The sequence below is a fragment of the Balaenoptera ricei genome, chromosome 14 (genome assembly GCF_028023285.1).
Source record: "Balaenoptera ricei isolate mBalRic1 chromosome 14, mBalRic1.hap2, whole genome shotgun sequence".
In the NCBI taxonomy this organism is placed as follows: domain Eukaryota; kingdom Metazoa; phylum Chordata; class Mammalia; order Artiodactyla; family Balaenopteridae; genus Balaenoptera; species Balaenoptera ricei.
In genome coordinates, this window is record NC_082652.1 from 86,690,819 (window position 1) to 86,707,643 (window position 16,825).

Genomic DNA, 16,825 nt, shown 5'->3' on the forward strand with positions numbered 1-16,825 from the left:
TTGTTTCTACAGTTTAATAATCTTCTTCCAGTATTCCAGGAAACCATAACACTGTTAAGATACCTCTCATACACACGGGGAGGAAAAAAGAAGAAACCCAAATAGGCCACAGTATTTCCAAATAGATCTTCTCCCAAACAAATTCTGATCTAACATAAAGCACATATGTGATAACGTTTGAGAACTGTCAATTAACAAGCAATACACATTTTCCTGAAGCTTTGACCAAAGGTTCACAGGCTTAACTGAAACTTCTTAGGGTGCAAACATATGAATAAACTCTGAAGAAAAGTCATTAATTGTATCTGTCCTTTCAAACAAGTTTTTCATTTTATTATTAAGGGAAGAGATATTATAATAATTTCACTTAATTATTATTTGTTTTTTGAAACTCAGTTTATGTTTTGTGGGTGTGTGTACTAAAAAAAAAAAAGGTTGTGTACTTTACTGCTTGCTTTTCCTTCAAGATTTCTTGGATGTATTTCAAAGTTTTAGATTGAAATTTGCATTATATCACTTAACTGTCTTTCTTATCTGGGATTTTTTTAGTTCTCTAACCTAGTAAAGCCCTAATCAAAGAGAATTACTTGGGGCTTCCCTGGTGACGCAGTGGTTAAGAATCCGCCTGCCAATGCAGAGGACACGGGTTCGATTCCTGGTCTCAGAAGATCCCACATGCCGTGGAGCAACTAACTAAGCCCCTGTGCCACAACTATCGAAGCCCGCGCCCGTGCTCCGCAACAAGAGAAGCCACCACAATGAGAAGTCCGCGCACCGCAACGAAGAATAGCCCCCGCTCACCGCAACTAGAGAAAGCCCGCACACGGCCAAAAATAAATTTTAAAAAAATTTTTAAAAAACTAAAAAACAAAATTACTTGTTCTATTATAATTAGTATAATAAATTATATATTTAATGGTATCCACACAGTTTAGAAAATTAGTTTTATTTTTATCTTAGATGGTCTTGCTGCCTATAAATTCTTATTGGAAGGCAGCTGAAATATAAAAATTGTCAGGAGCACACTGCTAATTCTATTTGGACTTGTGCTGTATGTTCAATTTTAGCCCGTTCCAACTGTTAATATTGTAAAAGGTCAAATACTCAATGTAATGCACTGTTTAGTATCTGCACTAAATGCCAGATTAATCCCAGTGTAATTAACGAGTTTACCCTATATTTATTAAGCAGGAAAACAGGATTATTTCCCTCAGAACCCATGAACCTAGCAGAATGATAAGAAACATAAATTTTGCAGCTGCTGCCCTGACTAGAAACTAGCTATAGAGCCCAAATACATTCCTTTTTGGTGAGACCCAGAATTACAGTATAAAATCCCATTTATCAATCACTGTAGTCCCATTATCATCAACCTTAAGGATCAGTATTTTACAAGGCAGGCTAGGTAATTGGAGATTCATACCACTAGGCAGGTTATTATATAACATTATTATGCTAAGTGACAAGGTCATTCAGAAATCGATTGCATGCAGATTGGCTTTGATGTCTCTACAAATTTCTAAAACATAAACACTAGCCATTCAAGTTCATCATAGGTTCAAAGGGAAAAGGGAACCAATATTGGATTCGCATCAAGCTTTAGGCAGAGCTGGTCAGGAGGGGCTGGTGGGTATGTTATGAGCGTCCTCCATCCTAGTTTCTCACCTTCAAAAAAGTGCCAAGCCACATGCTTTTATCAGCAGCTTACTGACGGTGGCCACTGTCACTCCCAATCACAACTGGCTGAAATTTAAGGGAACTTAGAAATTATGTGGGCCAGCAGTTCTTAAAGTGCGGTCCCCAAGTCAGCAGGATCAGCGTTATCAGGGAACCTGTTAGAAATGCAAATTCCAGACCTACTGGAAATCAGAAATTCTAGGGGTGGAGCCCAGGAGTCCGTGTTGAGGAAACCCTTTGGGTGATTCTGATGAACGCTTAAATTCCAAGCAACTCTGCCCCATTTTGCTCCATTTTATGAGTGACAAGACAGTAAAGTCGGAAGGAACCTCAGATCTCCTGACTTCCCTAAGAATATCCTATACCGCTCATACAGATGATTGCATTTTTTTTAGTGGCAGAGTTGGACTTCACTTGGGGAGTTAAATGGGGGAAGGGGGACTTAGAAAGAGCTTTGTCATTAGACAGCTGATATTCCAGAAGCCACGAAGCAGAGCCCAGAGGACAGCCAGGGTGCAGCGTGAGGAAGCAGACACACAACCAGGAGTTCGGCAATCTGGGTTGCAGACCTCACACGCACCTGGACCGGTCCTAGCAGGGCCACACCAGCCCCCAGGTTGTTTCTCCGAGCACCAAGTGGGAATAATACCTGCCCTCTTACTTCCCAGTGCCGTTTTCAGAATTAAAATAAGTAATTACATGTGAAACTATCTGAAGCCTGAAAGCAGCATATAAACATGTCACTACTTTGAGCGAGCATGCGGCCCGCGGCCGGGAGGGTATAACCGGGAAGGGAGGCACCGCCGCAGAGAGTTGGGGGAGTGAAGGGAGGGACCCCCAGGAGAAAGGAAGGGACAGACCGTGGCCTACAGCTGGGTGACCTTGACAAAACCCGCAAAGCACGACGATAAAAATACGGGGGCCGGCAATCAGAAACCAGTACCAACCACATAGAGAAGTGAAAGAGGCGGCTGGGTGAGGGGCTCCCGGTCCCAGCGCTGCAGTTCAACAACGACAAGTGTGTATTTTTAAGGCTACACTGGCCCTGAAGAGGGGGGAGGGAATGGGAGGGGACAAAAAGTGGCGCTGTGGTAAACGAAGCAAAATCCCTTTGCGGGGACGCGGCCAGCAAGGCGAGTGGCCGGACAGCGGGAGGTGCAGCGTAGGCGGGGCTGGGTTTTAGTTTCTCTTCTCTAATCTGCAATCATCGCAGGCAAGTCTGAAAGTCCGACCCCCGTAAGAACGCAAGTGGACGTGAGCTGGCCTCCCTGTGCCCAGGCGCTGCGACCAGAACGGAGATGTGCTCCGTGCAAATCACAGGCCTCGGGGCACCTGGGGAAGCCTAGCTGAGGCAGCAGGAAATAAAAGCACCAGGAGGGAGGGAGGGAGGGAGGCCACAGCGGCAGGTGAGATCTCAGGCCCCCAGGGGAAACCGCCACAGAGAGAAAGCCACGCCTTAGCCCGGGGTTGAAGGAAGATGGGAAGATGAACTTTACTTTTGTTCATCTTCATATTGTCTGGTCTCACTCACTACAACAAACATGCATTCCTTCTGTAATTGGAAACACATCAAAGAAAAAAATTTTAATAAAAGAACAATACTATATTATGGAGTTCTGTGCTAAAATTAGCATCAAAGCCATTAACTGGGGCTAGGAATAAGGTCTGAGGCATCACAGAGTTCATATGATTAGTGCTGCAGCTCTTTCTATATTAAAACGTAAGAATACAGTTACAGGAGTAAGTCATTTAAATAAAAACAAATGAAGTTGACAGACGACATAAAACTTTGTCATCATCACATTTTAAAATTCTGTATGTATGTATTTTAGGTTGAACTCCATGAAATTTCTGATATTTTACAGTTTGTGACCTAAAAACAACTATTATAGGGTTCGATCTTATCTTTCTATTTGGATAGATAGATAGATAGATAGGTCATGTAACTTGAGACTTTTCAAGATTTGGTTAAAATTCTTTTTTGGTTTCACTGTCAGTTTCATTGATTAAATATATTTGCATGAAAAATAATCTCCACAGTTGTAAACTTATACAACTGTACTTTCTAGCCTACATTTTATGTCCTCTAGGATTTATGAAAAATGCTAATTTCTATGCAAATGATTATGGTATCCGAAAATAAAACACTGTGACTTAAGGAGCACAGCCAAATACCTTGATATTAATATCACTTGTAAAAACAGATCAAACATCTTAATTTGTATCCTCCATCTAGTGATAATTTTTAAAACATAAAACAAGCTCCTGAATCTGTTAGAAGCCCCACCGCAATCCCACTGCTCCTAATCTGTGCTGCTGAAGAATCAAATTCCAGAAGTGAAAGGCCTGCGGCATTGCCAGGCCCCTTTCCAATCTGATGTGCAGGACATCGAATGACCGCAGCTGCTCCTATCTTTCTCTCTGCCAACAGCATTGACCATTTTCCATCTCCAGTGCAATGTGTTCCTCTTCCAAAAAACAGGAACTGTGCATAATAAAATTGTGGCCACACATATTATAATTAGACCCATTCCCCATGAGCAAATTAATGAATTAACTCCACAGCCTTAAAGCAGATTTGCAGTGAATAGATGATGTTTTGTGACCAGAAAGGTTGGAGATTTGTTGTTCTGGGGTATCTTTTTCCACGGTCATAAACATAAACAGCTAATATGTATGGAACATTTACAGGAGTAAGCGCTGTGCAAAGAACTTCACATGTGTTACCTTGTTTAAAATACTTTCTACTTAGCCTAAAACATGAGGTAGATATTATTACCCCACCCCCACCCCCCGGCTTGAAAAATGCAAAACCTGGGGCCTTTAAGTGTCTTCCGATTAAGGGCAAACAGGATTTAAATCCAGATCAGTCGACATGCAAATCCTGGACTCGGTCTGAGAACTTGTCCACATTGGAGGAGGTCAGCTTTGTAGCTGCTGGTTTAGAAACCGTTCCTGACCTTTGAATGCTATGCCAGGAGGACCGGGGAGGGGCAGAGAAGGCCAGGGCCACAGCAGAGGCCCTCAGCAAGAGCTGCAGGATCACGTCGCAGCAGAAGTTACAGCTGCGCCCACCAGGACACTCCTGAAGAAAACCCCAGAGGGAAAGCGTTCTGCATTCGGCACAGTATTCACGGAGGAGAGCAGAATTCTCACACGTCCCTGGTGCCCATGAGGTAGTCAGCAGACTCACAGCTTCGACAAACACCAAAGGATGTGCAAATTAAACCTTTAAAAGTGTTACATTTTAACTGTTGCTGCATAGTAGGTTCTCGTTCTTTGAATATGAGCCCAACTCATCTACTTCCTTCTTTTTCTTTCATGAAATGCCTTATACAATTCCATTCAGTGAATGTCTGGAACTGATCATCGGTGATCACTACTGCTGATCATTTCAGATGTGTTCCATCTTTATTAAGTGAAAAAGCTTCATTTTTCTTCTTAAGTAAGAAATAAGAGGGGCTTCCCTGGTGGCACAGTGGATAGGAATCTGCCTGCCAATGCAGGGGACACGGGTTCGATCCCTGCTCCAGGAGGATCCCACATGCCGCAGAGCAACTGAGCCCGTGCACCACAACTACTGAGCCTGCGCTCTAGAGCCCACGAGCCACAACTACTGAAGCCCGTGTGCCACAACTACTGAAGCCCGTGTGCCACAACTACTGAAGCCCGCATGCCACAACTACTGAAGCTCGTGCACCTAGAGCCCGTGCTCCGCAACAAGAGAAGCCACCTCAATGAGAAGCCCGCGCGCACACCACAACGAAGAGTAGCCCCCCGCTCACCGCAACTAGAGAAAGCCCGCACGCAGCAACGAAGACCCAACACAGCCAAAAATAAATAAATAAGTTTTTTTTTAAAAAAAGAAATAAAACAATAATAAAAATGGTCCTTAAGGATCTTTGGCCCTAAAATCAATCACTCCAGAATTTACTGACGCTGTCATAACCAAATACCATAGACTGAGTGGCTTAAGCAAGAGAAATTTATTTTCTCACAATTCTGGAGGCTGGAAGTCCAAGGTCAGGGCATCAGCATGGTCAGATATTGGGGAGAGCTTTCTTCCTGGCTTGCAAATGGCTGCCCTCTTGCTGTGAGCTCACATACCTTTCCTCAGTGAGTGTGGAAAGAGAGAGCTCTCTCTCTTCTTCTTCTTATAAAGTCACCAATGCTCACTGATTAGGACCTCACCCTTATGACCTCACTTAACTTAATTACATCCTAAAAGCCTTATCTCCAAGTCAGTCACATTGAGGATTAGAGCTTCAACAAGTGAATCTGGGGGGGACACAGTTCAGTCCACAGCAGTCCTGCAACCGCTGAGTTCAGTCCAGGATCCCAACCATCCCAGGCTAGATGCACCATGAGAATTCTGCCTCTGGTCCACACCAATGTCGGCATCTCAGGGAAACTCAGCGGGTAGCCTCACCTCAATTATGAGTTCTAAATCCAGACCGAAGCAAGAGCATACTTAAGCTAAGAAAGGCTGCCAAAATCAGAATTCTGAGGTTTGGAGCTTTTTTAGAGAACTGAGAACTCAGAAAGAGTCCTTGGAATCCAAAACCAAACACCATCTACAGCCCTCCCCCACAAATACCTACCGAAGACCCCCCCCCCCTTCAAGCTGAGAACCGATGAACCATGAGGACCCTGGAGCCTCCTGAACCCTGAAATGCCGTCACAATACGGAGCATTTCCAGCCTGTGAACTGGCCATTTTTGCAGCTATGGCTTTCCCAGACCCGCTGTAGTTTGTGGAGCCACTTCCAACAGAGTTCCCTGTACCCCAGGGCATCTCAAGCAGGAGGGACGTGCTCCGAGACCGGAACTTAGTTACAGTGGACACCCCGGTGCATGCATCCATCAGGGCGCAGGCAGAGAAGCAGAGGCAGTGGGAGAGACACATGGAGACAATGCAAGGCATCGGCTTATGTACTTCTGGGGGCTCACTGGACAAGTTCAAGATCACAGGCGGGGACTCCAGGACAGGACGTGAAGCTGCCGCCCACAGGCAGCACTGCTCCTGCGCCAGGAAACCCTCAGTGCTGTTCTTTCACCCGAGGGACTCAGCCCCACCCCGGTTCTCTGGGATCATCTCCCTACTTCTGGACTCTAAGCACACCTACGAAACACCTCAGAGCAGCACCTCAGTTAGTGTTTGATTAAAACCGGGTCTGTGGCCCAGCCAGGTTCACACAGGAAAGACCCCCCAGCCTGCAGGCGTCCCCTCCGCCCTAGAGAGGGCTGTCGGGCACCACGGCGTAACCCCCAGTGAAATCTGCGTGTAGTTCTCTACTGCGAGGGCTTCATGAAACAATGCATGTAAAAAATACTAAAAAGAAAAGTTTTACACACATATAAGAGAGTCTTGGTTTTACCACTGTTGGTATCAGAGAATGTCTGCCTGTTATTCTAAAAGCAAAAAAAATATTCTTACAAGTACACAGGGGCATCAGGCAGTACCATGTCACCAGGAACGAACTCTTGCATCTCTGCTACTCTTGTTGACTTCCGTGTGTTTCTTAATTTTAGCCAGTGTCACTCAATCTAATCTGTATCGTTATCTTAGTCTTGGGAGAATAGCCATCTACTTCAGCGTGTACTTTTCTCAATGAGTGAAGAGTACGCATGAAGTGAAGAGAAAAGTCTAGACAAAAACATCCCACTGATGCAGATTTCCACACTGTCTACAGCGTACCTGCTGCTCCTCAGACCAGCGGGCAGCTCCTCGCCATCCTGGCATCCCGGCTGTGAGACCGTGTGAGCCGTCCCTTCCCCAGGAGCTCCGCAGCTTGTCCAAGACCAGTTTTCATTCCAGTGCATCCCGTATATCCAGAGACTGAACGGGATTTCAGACAGTGATCTTAACCACCAGCTGTGTCCCACACGCATCCCCACACTAAGCTCCCAAGTCTCAAGTACCTGAATGGACAAAAATTATTGTGCTTTGTAGTTTCTGCCACGAAGGAAAACACATATAATATTTTTAAAATATAGCATATATACATATATTATTTATATATAGATATATAGATATATATATGCAGACTTAAAGAATCTATCTAAAGTTGTGATTGTCAGTAGAATGCAAAAGGCAGAATACATGTGTAATGATGCAAGTCATTGATGAGTTTTTCCCAACAGTACACACTTCAACACACACCAAGCAATAAGGGAGCTAGCTGCCTCTGTGCATGGATTAGCTCCACCGGGCACAGGTTCGCACAGACAATGAAGATTAGGAGGGATGTTAAACCTTTGATTTACTGTTTTTATATCCTGTCTCTTTCCACTTATTTAAAAATACAGCTGCAATATGTAAACACTGCCAGAACCTATTGTGTTATTAAAGTAAAAAGGCAAACCATTCAGAAGTTTGTACATATCAGAATAACAATCATCAGCCATTCATTTTCTATACAATCACTTTTTTTTTCAATAGACTCATGTGTCAACCATCATGTGAAAATTACACATAGTGGTTAAGACGCTTGAGGATAGTGAGGCAAGTCGGTAATTGAAAGTCATCAATAAGACAGAGCGTATTTGATTGTCAACTGGCTTCTCAAAACCCCCCGCACCACACTTCCTGTGCAGGCCACGTTTCTCTGCTTTCCGTCCCACGTTCTAACAACAGTAACAGGATATTCTAAAATACACTAAGACTGCATCTTCTCAGTTCAGTTTAACTGTCTGTCACAGGAGACAAAAAGAAACTATCTTAACAAAAGAACTCTGATGAGAGATATAATCACCAGTTAATCATCCCCTGAATGTTAACCATCACAGCTTGTAAGCTATTTACCCTGTAATCTCTTTATTTTCTATCTTTAAAGTACCCTATAGCGGTATAGCAATCGTCTCTAGAGCAATTTTAAAGGGCAGCAAATCTTCCAGCACAGTCTTCCATATTCAGAATTAAAACATGCTTCACTGTTTTTAACAAAGGCTCTAACAGAATGAAAGCTTCATTCTAAAACCGTAGAAATCATTCATCTTCTCTGCGTTGTGTTTGTCCTAAAATGTTTCTTTCTTCCCTGTGACAATCAAATGAACGCTGTGATTTTTTTCTCCATTTTATTTTTATGTTGACAGCATGCTATTGTTAAAAAAAAATCATCTGAAAAAGAGACTCTCCCCATCGAAACAATAGCAGCAACAAAAATCTATATGCCTTATAAGAAATAATTTGGATAATTCTCAGGTGACTGGACTGTCTTTACTGGAAATTAATTTTGATTAATAAGTATATCCATCCTATGAATTTGAGTGGTAAGAGAACTGCTTCCCTAATTTTCTGTTCTCTAGTAAGAATTCCAGAATGTCCGTATTCATTCTTTCTTTCTCACATATCATGGAGTTATTCAGCTCTCTCTATGAAACTGTCCTATTGGTCACTATCATGAAATTATTTCATTAAGATATGATGTGTATTTCAGATAATGAAGAATTAATGAAACTTAGCAGAGTCTTACTAAATAATAAGTCATTGTAAAAATCCAACAAAAACTGGAAGTCACTGCCATTATCATGAGAATCACTAAATATCACTCTTTATTAACATTGTCAAGAACTGTGGACAGTCTAAGATGTCACCCCACATGCCAGCTAGCCAGTCAGCCTGCCGCAGTTTCGTGGATGCTGGCAGAAGACAAGAGACCCCTGGATCAGAGACTAAGGACCTTTTATTACTCACAGCAAGAGCACTGGCCAGAGTACCAGCATTTATGCTGGTTTCCTGAGTCCCATTTCTTACAGGGAGATGAAGAGAGGGTCAGGTGACACCCACATATGAAGTAGGCTGTGTTACAGGAGAGGAACCACAAGCCCCAGTATTTTATGGTGGGTGATTATCCAGCCCGAACTTTGTCCCTGAGGGAGACATTATCCTTACTGCATGGGACATAGCAAATCTTCCCTCTTCTCCAGAGGGAGACACTCGCTCCGTTTTTCAGAAGAAGGCCATCCGTGCCTTTGCTCACAAAACATGCAGAGATGCAAGAGGCTCATGGAGGATCGTCTACCAACAAACTTTCACTTTCCTCATTTTTTCACTAAACTCGCATCTGTTCAGATCTTTTAAAACCTTTTAAATTGGTACATTTGTTGGGGTCAGTATATTATAATGAAGCTAAAAATAATCATTTCCTTATTCTCCTGTTTATACCTATAGCATACATTTGACAATCACATTTAGCCTTACATTATTATTAAAATTCTCATTTTCAAAGGGATTGTCATTTCCCTATCAGCCAGGACCAGGCGACATCATTAAATTATTTTGATTCAACAAAATAATTATTGACCATCAAAGACGTGCGAGGCAATCGATGAGATATCGGTCCTTCTCTCTATCTTCTATCTGCACGGAGTGAGCTGCTGCATGCATTTTTCATAGTTTTATTCATTAATATTTATTGAGTGCCTGCTGTGAGCCTGGCATTTTACAAGGCTCCAAAGACAAAGGTAAATAAGCTTCCTTTCCTCAAGTTCAGGGTGAAAGCTCACAGAAGAGACACCAAGGTGAAGCGTTAAGAGATGAGCAAGAGGTATACAGGAGGTACTAAGAAAGTGCAGCAGAGGGCTTCCCTGGTGGCGCAGTGGTTGAGAACCTGCCTGCCATTGCAGGCGACACAGGTTCAAGCCCTGGTCCAGGAAGATCCCACATGCCGCGGAGCAACTAAGCCCATGCGCCACAACTACTGAGCCTGCGCTCCAGAGCCCACGAGCCACAACTAATGAGCCCAGGTGCTACAACTACTGAAACCCGTGCACGTAGAGCCTGTGCTCCACAACGAGAGAAGCCACCGCAATGAGAAGCCCGCGCACTGCAACGAAGAGTAGCCCCCGCTCACCGCAATTAGAGAAAGCCCGCGCGCAGCAACAAAGACCCAACGCAGCCAAAAATAAATAAAAATGAAAAAAAAGCGCAGCAGACTCAGGCTGGGTGAGATGGTGCAGAGGACTGTGTCAGGCTTCCAAGATGAATTCTTCAAGAAAAACAGGAATTAGCCTGAAAGAGCTGAGCACAAAGGAGTGTGAGGGTGGACATTCCAAGCAGAGAAAGAAGCCCATGCCACGGGTCAGGGAGCCTCTTTAGCTGGGAACCATGTGTCCTTTAGAAAGAGGCCGTGAAAGCAGACGTGGAGGTGGAGATTGGAAAAACCTGAAGCTGGAGAAGTGAGCACAGTTCAAATCAGAGTCCTTAGGGGCAGTTCGAATGTATTTATACACATACATATAGGAAAGAGTTTAAGGGCAACAATGTGGTTAAAAGGAAGCCCTGGAGGATTTGTCTTGAAACTTGTAAGCAAAGCAATGTTTTTACATGGATTTTTACTGGAGAGGAGTGGAACTGATGGATTTTGTACATGAGGGTCGAGTAAAGAATACCCAAATCATACCCTTGTCACCACCATTGAGAACCTTAAGTACTTAAGTACCATGCGGGAGAGTTTGCATTTACCCTGAACAGGTGTGGAGCGGGGCGGACACCACTGGTCAGGAAGACCAGTTGGCTGGCTATGGCCTTAATAAGCCTGATGAGAAATTTAGGGCAGAGGTAGGGAGCATAAAGAAAATAAGTGGATTCAAGAGGTTTTGGGGGCTTCCCTGGTGGCGCAGTGGTTAGGAATCTGCCTGCTAATGCAGGGGACACGGGTTCGAGCCCTGGTTCAGGAGGATCCCACATGCTGCAGAGCAGCTAGGCCCGTGCGCCACAACTACTGAGGCTGCGCTCTAGAGCCGGTGCTCCAAGATGAGAGAGGCCACCGCAATGAGAGGCCCGCGCACGGCAATGAAGAGTAGCCCCTGCTCACCGCAACTAAAAAGAAAGCCCACGCACAGCAATGAAGACCCAATGCAGCCAAAAATAAATAAATTAAAAAAAAAAAAAAGAAATGTATTTCCAATAAATACACTTACGTTGAACATAAGGACATACACACTTATGTTTTTTTAATTTCCAATTAAAAAAAAAAAAAAAGGTTTTGAAGAGGTAGAACCTGCAGGACTTAGTGGCTGATGGCAGGAGGGGAGATGACAGCAAAGCATGGAGACCAGGATGGCTCCGAGTTCTCCGACCTGGGCTGGGTTGATGGGTGCCATTCACTGAAATAGTAAGTACCGGAGGACAGGAAATCGGGCCGGGAAGAATGGTGGGTTCAGTGTTGAAATACCACCTGTCAGTAATGAACAAGTTTTTGTTTTCTGGCCATGCTCCCCTGTTTAATTGATGAATGCCAAGTTGAAGAGGCACAAAGCTTTTCCCCATTTTAAAAGCCTCTCATTCTTTGTCTGTAGGTGACAGAGAACATTGCAGTGATCAGATCTCCAGCTGCTGGGCTTTCCCAAATGGGAACCCCAAAACAACTCACCTTTCCCTCCTCCATTTTTAGAAATAAATTCTCTCTTCAATTTATCAGAGCCTAGTTATTTAGTAAATTCAACAATATCCAGAAACCCATTTCAAATAAAAGGGAAGCAAAACGAAGGCATTACTACAACATATTGGGATCTACTCCCTGCATCGGTTTAGTTACACTGTCCCACTTCATCTCCACTGCTCAGGGGGAGTTCCTAGGACTGTTCTCATTTCACAGATAAAGAGGAACCTCAGGCTTCAGCTACAGTCAGGGCTCTATAACTCAAGTCTATCACACCCTGAATTATATTAACTTTCCTGTGTTCCCCATACAATTTCGCTTCAAAGTTTCTAGAAGGTGTAGTATTTTGCCGTCTCAGTCTTGTTTCTAAACCTGCTGAAACCATTTAAATTATCTGTATTATAACTCTGCTCAAGGCTTAAGGCTAGTAAAGTCTGTGAGTCTGGCAGAATCAGCAGTTCTCAAGGTCCCATCTCTGGTCTACCAGGCACTTCTTTCACAACTGAAAGGAATACATTTCTTACGCAACTAAACTTCTCTAATTTTCTTTCTGAGAATTACATTTCTAATCTCCTGATTGAAAGGAACAGGAGGGCCTATTTGCTATGGCCGAATTCATATAACACTGGTACCAAATTCTCAGGTCAAGCAAAAATGCTCTCCTTTCTCAGCGCCCTCCTGGTCCTTTCTCTAGAATTCTGTATTTCCAGCTCCTGAGAGATGCCTGTTCTTTGTCTTCGTTGTTGCACTCATCTTCACTGAGAGATTCTTTCATTATCATTTCATTGGATTTATGTTTGGAATGACTTGTCTACCAAAAAAATGTTTTAAGTAAAATACATATGACTGAAGATCAAAAGTTGCAATCATTAGATGACAGTACTACCAGCCTGAAATATATGTATACGTATGTGCATATATACATATGTATGTGTGTGTATATATGTATGTGTGTATCCATATGTATATATATATATATGATATATCCAACCAAAGCACATAGAAAATGTACTCACATTGGGCAGACTTGTCTTAAGTAAAAATATAATTTCCTTTAAAATTTTTAACAAAAATAGTTTTCTGACCACTTCAAGCCCACTTACCACCACTGTCATGACCCCTCAGTGAATCAATCCAGGCTGAAATGTTCTCTAACATGTAAATGGTAGCTAATAAACATTTTCCTGACAGAGTCACATTAAAATTGAGGCTCCACAGGACTGAATGCCATCCAGCTTTAGAGGAGTTAAAACTCAGAATTTGATTCTTTTTGACTTGTTGTCAAAAAATGACAAATGACCCTTTATTTTAACTTCAGCTGCTTTCATACTTAGAAAAATCTCCCAATTCGAACTACTTTCCTAGATTTCTTTCTAGTGATTTTTAATGCTTATTATTTCACTCGCTTTTCAAGGTCTTTGTAATTTATTTTTATATATAGTGTAGGAAAGAATATAAACTAATATGTTTCCTCAAAGAGCTGGCCAAATTTCCCAGTACTAGAAATTTTTAAAATTTGATAGAATTAGAGACTTATGTAGAGGCATAAAGACTCAAGGAAACATAAAGCTTTTCTGTCTTTGACTTAATTAGGAAATTTTAATTTTTATATGATTTACCAATTTAAGTCAATGTTATTAATTATGTAAACATAAATGGTTTCCATAAAAATATTACGCTCTACAGCAGTAGTGAAACTGAGTGAATTTAGTAACACTGGCCAACTCACTGTCATGGACATAATCCAAGAACAATCCAGATGGATTACTGATCACAACTTTCTAAGATTTAGCATTTTATTCTATTAAGTGATTGTTAAATATTTTAAAAAATAAACGATAGAAACTAACATTTCTGACTTTCACAATTATAAAATCAATGTAAAACATATAAAGAAATACAGACTCTTGGAAAAAACAGTCAATATCCATATTCTCACAGTCAAGTAACATGAAATAAAGTAATTCAGATTATCCTGTGCTCTTCTGAAAATCAATATAACTGAGGGAATTAAAAGAAAAAAAAGTTATGAGGCCTGCTTGCTCCCTTGCCTCTAAAATATGTTTTGGTTTGCCAGATCATGCCCTTTTCTCTGTTGTGCTAACTGTGGGGTAGCCTTAACCTTCTGGGGTGAGTGAAGAGTTTCAAGCCAGCCGCCTGGATTCCAGCACTGATGTCTGTGCACCCGGGAGAGAGAGTAAGAGGACTGACCCTACAGCGCTGCCAGGTGGATTAAGTAAATCAACATAAGTGAAACATCTGACACTTCCTGGTACACTGTTAGTGCTCAGTATTAATGACCACTAATATCATGAGTCAAGCACTCGGATACTTGATGTATGATTGTATCCGACCCGAGGTCACCTGGTGAGGCCAGGACCGGCCTTAGAGCCTGTGCTCTCAACCCTTCCCTGTCCTGGCCTGTTTTCAGTGAAACCATTACAGGTAACGTGACATTGTAAAATGGTAATAATTCTACAAACATTTTCTAGCCTTTTGACATTAGTACTTAATATTAAACAATAACTGATGAAAATATATTTCAACCTCTCACAGAGTAAAAATAAAATAAAGATAACTAATTAAAAATTAAAAGCTAACCAGGGGTTAAGATGATTTTCACTGCTGTCTCTGGGTACAATGGTGATAAAATGCCTGATAAGGATTTCTCAACCTGCCTAGAAAAGTAATTTGGGTTTTTGCAGCGGTTTCTCATAAAACAGAAGAAATGTCCACAGAACACGTCCTTTGTCCTGTACTCCTTGACTCCATTTTCATGAATCTCAGATCTCCTATTCTCTATTTATCTGGATATTTTCAATATCAATACAGACACTGAAATATCGACTTTCCAGGAAGTGCTACTAACCAGAAACTATCTAGGCTTCAGATTTCCAGGTTCTGAAATTACTGCAGTTTACTGAGTGTATAATGAGAATGCAGAATATTAATTTAACTATAGTAAGAAATATTTGTAGGTCTTTCTCAATGAGAATGAATGTCCTCAACTCCTCACCACACCCAACCATTCTGGCCTCATTCTTCTCTAGGTCGGTACGAGCAGTTTCCAGCGCTCCCACTGGACCTGGAAGAATGCTGATGAGTTGGAGAAAATCAGGAAGAATTATAAGTAAACCCTAGGAAATGCACATAAAACCAGAGGCTTCTTTTTATCTTTGCACTACCTTCTGTGAGAAATTGTTCTATCTGGGGCTAAATTTAATCTATCAGATGTGTGATGGTGGGAAAAGATTGATTACAGCTCCTCTGTCATCTCATTGAATGAGCGAGCTTTTGAACCGCAAATCCGATCCAATCACTCATCTTTAAATCATTCAAAAGTTTTCTATCATCTATTAAGAAAATATCCAATTGGCTTCATAAGATATAACAGACTCTCCAGGGTGTGTCCTCGCCCCACATCCATATCTCATCTGCTGCAACTCACCATCTGGAATTTTCTTTCATTATTAGCATCATGAGGGCCTAATTCCTAATGGTGAGATACAGAGTCTGAAAGCCATGACCATTTGGGCACTGTGGTCTTATGCTGACAAAAAAATATTTACAAATCTAAGAAGACAAAATTTTGTTTGTGATTATCAGAATGTTTCCCAGATCTCTGAAAAATCAACCTAGTCATTCCTAGAAGGAAAAATTCTAGGCAAAGTTCTACAGAGAATGAGATGAAATCAGATGTGTCGAGTGTTAAGCAGATTTTTGGACACTTATCCTCAAACTCATTTCAGAGGTCCTCAGACTAAATGCAAGCTTAACCTTGTATCTACTGCAGAATAAAACTGTGCTACATTCTATGAAAACCTGACAGTAAATTTTCAATAATTTTGTTAATCTTCCTCATATTTAGTCTCTTTTGAAAACTTCCTATGTAAACTTATGTGACATTCAATATTGTTTCTATAACATTTCTGTCATAACTCAAATCTCTAACTATACATTATGGAGGGAAGTCCCATGCTCTTGGAAAAGTGTTTCTATGCATTCGTTTAAAATATTTGGAAAAGAATTATATCAAATAAAATTTTCCATTTTCTCCTTAAGATATCATCTTGAGGACGATCAGCTGGAAAGTATTCTTGTTATTGATTTGCAGGAGATTAATGTGACTTTCCAGTAAACTTGTTAAAATATCTCAGATTATAGTTCTGGAGATCTCAACCTGAACTGGGCACACCCTACTTCATGATCCTGAATAGTTCCTTGATTGCTAAAACTTTCTATAAATAATATATTCATAAATGGAAACAAAGATGTATCAATATATAACTTATTTTTATTAACATTATATTCAAAATTTTATACCTAAACCCTTGAAAATAGCAATGAAAAATGTATAGCTCAAAAACTAAATAAAAAACTGAATTTTTATTTTATGATATTTTCCCATTCCTCAAAAAACTGAATTTTTATAGTACTTTCCCATTCCTCTTGTTGAGCAACATTGATGAATTTTTATTTCATGTATTCTCTACTCAGTTTCAACTTAGATTACCCCATGTTAATATTTACCATTTTAGTAGCTGCCACAGATTGCTTATACCTTCCACAACTATTCATATGCATTCTGCTAACAGTGAAGAGTTCAGCTAAGTCTTGTGAAGAGATCACAGTCATAGAAAATTAATATCACAGTTGTAGAAGATTAATATCCCAGTAGGTAATTAAAATACATGAGAAATGAAATGCAAGCAACAGGAAAAAATGAATGCTACATCAACCAGAATAATAGATAGAAGACTATTT

The 16,825-nt window shown here is 41.4% G+C and overlaps 1 protein-coding gene across 3 annotated transcripts in view; it reads left to right on the top strand.

Annotated features, from left to right (window-relative positions):
- Positions 1–16,825, top strand: part of DOK6 (docking protein 6) — a 401,706-nt gene that overhangs the window by 374,022 nt on the left and 10,859 nt on the right. Inside the window, exon 9 of one of the 3 annotated variants that reach the window (XM_059894817.1) lies at positions 550–921. The exons of the other annotated variants lie outside the window; for them this stretch is intronic. Within the exon in view, the coding sequence (XP_059750800.1) occupies positions 550–557 (8 nt within the window). The 3' untranslated portion in view covers positions 558–921. Of the gene's footprint in view, positions 1–549; positions 922–16,825 lie in introns of those variants that run through there. 3 annotated transcript variants of the gene reach the window in all.